General features: G+C 36.3%; 1 protein-coding gene across 1 annotated transcript; it reads left to right on the top strand.

Annotated features, from left to right (window-relative positions):
- Positions 1-1,238: 1,238 nt before the first annotated feature.
- Positions 1,239-3,837, top strand: LOC104233130 (growth-regulating factor 8). The gene is made up of 4 exons (XM_009786455.2): positions 1,239-1,809; positions 1,924-2,094; positions 2,202-2,481; positions 2,903-3,837. Exons 1-4 carry the CDS (start codon positions 1,539-1,541, stop codon positions 3,579-3,581), a joined length of 1,401 nt encoding a protein of 466 aa, XP_009784757.1. The 5' UTR covers positions 1,239-1,538; the 3' UTR covers positions 3,582-3,837.
- Positions 3,838-5,306: the final 1,469 nt, after the last annotated feature.

The following is a 5,306-nucleotide window of genomic DNA, read 5'->3' as shown; positions in this document are numbered from 1 at the left end:
AGTTCGACTTCAAAAAAGACTTGCCCAAGATCCAAGTGGTCTCTCAAGTGACGAAGGGAACGATCGAAGAGTCATCATAGATTAAGGTCGAAGTCGAGCATCTTAGATAGAGTTGTAAGGGCTAGTTTTGGGATAAGACAAAAAAAAGAAAGAATATTCTAGTTGATATTTTCTGCACCTGTACTATTATGATTTTTAGGAATATGTTCCTTATAAATAGAAAGAGACACAATGATAGGGGGATATTCACTTGTAAGAAAACACATTGACTTTAAAAGAAGAATCTGGCTTATCTGCAAGGGTACGAGAAATATCTTTTTCACTAAGATTCTCGTATAAATTTTCCAGTTAATCCAATAACTACTTGAATATTCGAAAGCTCATCAATCATTCATCATTGTCAGAAGGAATATCCTCAAATCTCACACCTTTTCGGGTGATTTGCATGTTCTTATTTACTTGATTGCCATTCATTGTTATTTATTACTCCATCAGTTCCAATTTATGTGAACATATTTGACTGGGCACGGAGTTTAGGAAAAAATAAAGACTTTTGGAATTTATGGTCTTAAACAACTCAAAAGGGGGCCTAGAGTATTTGTGTGGTTATAAAAGTTTCTCATTAAAGATAGAATTGTAACCTTTAGCTAAATTGTTACCAAATTTAGAAAGGGGTTATTCTTTTTAGAACGGACCAAAAAAGAAATAGGTTTACATAAACTGTAACAGAGGGAATACTATTTAATGTCATCCTCCACCTTTTAGGTCATTGAACATTGTTAGTATCTTCAACATCTATTGCCTTTCGGTCAAACATATATATTATCAACTACAATATCGATTAATTTATTTTTGGATATTCATATTAATTAAGATTGACTCTATTTCTTTCGAATCTAATTAGTTGAACCCGAATCTAAATTTTAAATCCAACAAAACCCACAGCTCATCTTAGTTAATAGATTCACAATTAAATATTAATATGTATTTAATAAACTTCTCGATACAAATATATATTGATTGCGCAAAAATGACTGAATTTGACCAAACTCAGCACCTAATAGGTTAGCTCCGCCCCTCTTACATAATTTAGTAAAGAAGGTATTTGGTAGTCCAACAACGCGCAATTCTTCTATTTTCTTACTCCTTTATTTTCAAAATATTTTTATTTTGTCTTTTATATTTGGAATATGACTTACATAATAATAGTTGGGGTAGAAGGATGAGGCACGAGGGGACCAATTAATGGGTTTGTCCCGTAATACCACAACGGGGTTCGAATGTTGGAACTATAGGAAGCAACGCAGCAGCAAATATCTGCTGTAAAATGGCGGCAACTTAAGCTAATCTTTACAACTCTTGAACCGCCTCTGTAATCTGTACTTATTTATCTCAATTTCTGTCTCTTTTTTAGATAAGAAAACAAAACTTTGTTTCAGCTTTGGCTCTACCTAGCTTTAAAAAATCCCAGGGCTTTTAGCTACAACTTTTTTTTTTGGAGTTTACTGTAGTAAATTAGAGAGCTTTTGCTGGAGAATATGGGGAACGGCGAAAACACTGAGCTTCTGGATTTGAAGATGAAAACCACTGAATCATCACCATCTTCATACCCTTATAAAAGAACTATGTTCATGTCCCCCTCTTCTCATCCTCACTTGGCTGCTTTTGATAAAGAGACTAGCAGTAATAGTACTTGTCTTGCTGATGACGGAGGAAGCGGCGGTGGGCCCGGGGATTTTGTGGGGAGCGATAGCTACGCTGCAGCAGCACTTTCATCTAGGGCTTTGCAACCTTTCAGCTGTTCTGCTAGTACGTTTTTTCAATCTCTCTGTTACATATTCTCTTTTTTTTGGGTACCAAAAAAGAAGAGTTGCAGAAGAAAAAAACAAGATTTGAGGTTTTGGGATTATTTTGTTTTTGCAGGAGAAAGCATGTTTCTTTCTGGAAAAGCTCCTTTTACAGCGTCGCAGCTGCAGGAGTTTCAAAGACAGACAATAATATGCAAATACATAATGGCTTCCGTTCCTGTTCCTCCCCAGCTACTCCTACCTTTGTCTAATAATCCATCTTCAGCTCACCTCCCTCAATCTAACAGTAAATCTTGTCCTTTTAAATTTGTCTATATTAATGTATCCTCTTTACCTTTTTTATTGCACTATTTGTATGTTAAAAGGGTGCGAATGTTTGTTTTGTATGTGTAGCATCGGGTTTGGATTTGAAGTTCTCAAGAGGGTCAGATCCAGAGCCATGGAGGTGTAAGAGAACAGACGGTAAAAAATGGAGGTGCACAAGGGATGTAGCTCCTGATCAGAAATATTGTGAGCGTCATGCTCATAAAAGCAAACCCCGTTCAAGAAAGCCTGTGGAAATTCACAATACCAACAACAACAATTCCAATAATCGACACCCTCCTCCTCCTACTACTCGCAACCACCACCGCTCTTTACAATTTCCAACTGTGCAACTCTCTGAACAAACCAGGTGTGTAGTTTTTTGAAAGATCTTTCCTTTGAATCTTACATTTCAATCTTGAAGGGAGACTTGGCTTAATTGGTAAACTTGATGTCATGTGATTTAGAGGTTACAGATTCGAGCCGTGAAAATAGTCCCTCGTACAAATTGCAGAAATGTAGGGTAAAGTTATGCCTTGTCGTCTAGCTTTTTCTCGGACCCGTACATAGCGAAAGCTTAATAGACCGGGCTGCCTTCGAACATTTCAATTTTCCATGTTCATTCATATGTGATGTGACTATACTTAAATTTCCTATGTGGGTATCTTATTGATTCACTTTTTGTTCTTATCTTAAGGAGTTATGTGGGTGGGACTAGTCTTTTCTGGACTTTTATACCTATGCAAATAAATGTGAAATTGATTGGTTTTCTTTTTCTGCTTTTATGAAAGGTGCATTGAGTGGTTAGGGAGAGGAGACCGAGGTGGCACTATCCCTATCATTAGTTGTAACCAGCAAAATTTGCAGCAACTCATGCAATCATCTTCTGGAATGGGATTCAACAATGACCACACGGACCTTAACAGAAGAAATACACCAGCATTTCAAATGCAAGACGAGGCAAAATTATATCCTATGAACAACTTTAATCAGTACATATCAAATAGGAGTAGTGGCCAGACATTGGAAAGTAGTCCTCTAAAGAATGAAGAGTGTAGTGACTCGGTAATTGCCTCATTACAGGGAAGAACGACTAGGGATTTCATCGATGCTTGGTCAAAAGACGGACTTAATGATGGTATAAGCAACAACGGGTCTTTTACTTCGCTAACGTTATCAATGTCTGGTTGGAATCATGGAATGGATGAGGATAACGAACATGCGCAAGTGAGCATTAATAGAATGCTGGATTCCGAGAGAAGTAGTGACGAGGTTTTGAGGTCACAGTGGCTTAGCCCTGTTTCTTGGATGAGTTCAACAGCACCAGGAGGTCCTTTAGGTGAAGCATTGTGTCTTGGAAATGCTACTAATTTACCTTCACCTCATGGCTATAGCAATAGTACTGCTAACAGTAGTTGCAGCTTCAATTCCTGTGAGAATGGTAGCCATGGACTCGACTTCATCGGCTGATGATCGTGCAATTTTCGCCGCTTGTAAAATGGTGAAAGCATGTAACAACAATCTTTGATTTTTGAAAATTTGACAGTCCCATCTCTTGTTCTATTTCAGTTTTAAGTATCATTCACGCGGTATGCAGAAGCTTTTGATTATCAACTATTTCTTCTCTCTATATATACTACAAATCTCAGTGTGATTGAATTCCCACATTATATTGTTCTCTATGAGTAGGAGGTTGCACTCTAGATTATGAAAAGAAATTTGATCATATTCTTGAATAGTGAGCAACCTTTTAATGCTAGTCCAAAAATCAACCATGCAGTTACTCTGGAATTATTTTTGTATGATTACGAATCTATTGAGAATTCTTTTGGCGTCTCTAATATTTGCATGAAAAATGCCAAAGGTTGGATCAAGTAAACCAGTTGTTGCAGTGCTCGTGACTGGGAATTGAATGCATTTATTAACATCTTGAAATATGAAGGCAGCAATGCTTCAATATCCAAGGGACGATACTACCTAGTAGGTGTAGTGTTACATCATTTCAAGCATTTAGTGTTTCATCTTTTAATGCTACAAGAGATATTTTCCTAAAAATATAACGTTGTTAAGTTGTGCCGTCTACGTGAAGACGAGGTTCAAGATTTAAACGGTAGATTTGGGCTACGATAATAAGCCGAGTCGACCTAATATTTCTGACAGGTTATAACATGAATTTATGTTTTATGCATTTTATTACCGTGCTAAGAGGTAAAGTCTGAAATTTTTCATATCATGATGGCCTAGAGAATAGAGTAGTAAGCAGGATGCAAGTGTATTTAATTTAAACGCTTAGGAGTCGTTTGATTGGGCAAATTATCCCAAGATTAATTACACCAATTAGTTATCCCGGAATTATTATCCCACCTTCACATAGGGATAAAAATACACTACAATCTCCGGATAACTAATCACGGGATTAGTTATACCGCGATTTTATTTTACTTACTCTGCAATTAATTATCCCAACGAAACGTGGGATAAATTCATCTCAAATTTAATTTTGAGATTAATTATTCTTTCTTCCTCGTACCAAACTGTTTAACCAAAAAAATGGAATTTTAGTCAAAGCTAGAATTTAGAAGAACACGAGTTACTGATAATCGAAAGAATATGTAAAAGAGAGTAATTTGGGTAGCAAGAATATAATCAGGAGAAAAACAAGTAAACCAAAATATATTCCAATAGTGTTTCGTGTCCCTACAATTGATCTCAATTATCTCCCTTTTATAGCTATTTGGGAGATATGCATTTTGCCCTTGTCTTAATAAGGCTATTATGAGTAATTAAAGACATTGAATGCTACGTTACACAATCATTGTATTTAATACAGATTTTCTAACATATTCAGTATTTAATGCTCATTAAATACTGTATCTGTACTCTCATATATTGTCAGATTCATTCCCCTTAATTCCCTTACCTAAATGACTTAAATAGATACGGGCGCCGAGTCCTTTGAATATTTGCCCGTGTCTCTTCCTTTGCCTTTGCTCGTATCTGTTGCAACTCGTGTCTCTTTGCCAGTTGTAACTCTGTGACTAATCTACGTGTCTTGACACGTCATCTTTATTCCACTTTAATATGTAAACTCAATTTTTCCCAATACAGATAGTCCCCCACTTGCCATTTATTCATCAATTGAATATTTGGGAAGTAGATTTCATTAAAACGAGAATTTTTGTCACCATTAATGCT

This window comes from Nicotiana sylvestris, chromosome 8 (assembly GCF_000393655.2).
Source record: "Nicotiana sylvestris chromosome 8, ASM39365v2, whole genome shotgun sequence".
Lineage (NCBI taxonomy): Eukaryota > Viridiplantae > Streptophyta > Magnoliopsida > Solanales > Solanaceae > Nicotiana > Nicotiana sylvestris.
Note: the sequence above shows the minus strand (reverse complement) of the source record. Positions and strands in the feature narration are given on the sequence as shown.

What these genes read in the sequence shown, in the direction of transcription:
- LOC104233130 (XM_009786455.2), top strand. Translation starts at nt 1,539, where the DNA reads ATGGGGAACGGCGAAAACACTGAGCTTCTGGATTTGAAGATGAAAACC. An exon ending in ACCTTTCAGCTGTTCTGCTA is followed by an intron (nt 1,810 to 1,923) that starts GTACGTTTTTTC and finishes TTGTTTTTGCAG; the next exon opens with GAGAAAGCATGTTTCTTTCT. An exon ending in CAACTCTCTGAACAAACCAG is followed by an intron (nt 2,482 to 2,902) that starts GTGTGTAGTTTT and finishes CTTTTATGAAAG; the next exon opens with GTGCATTGAGTGGTTAGGGA.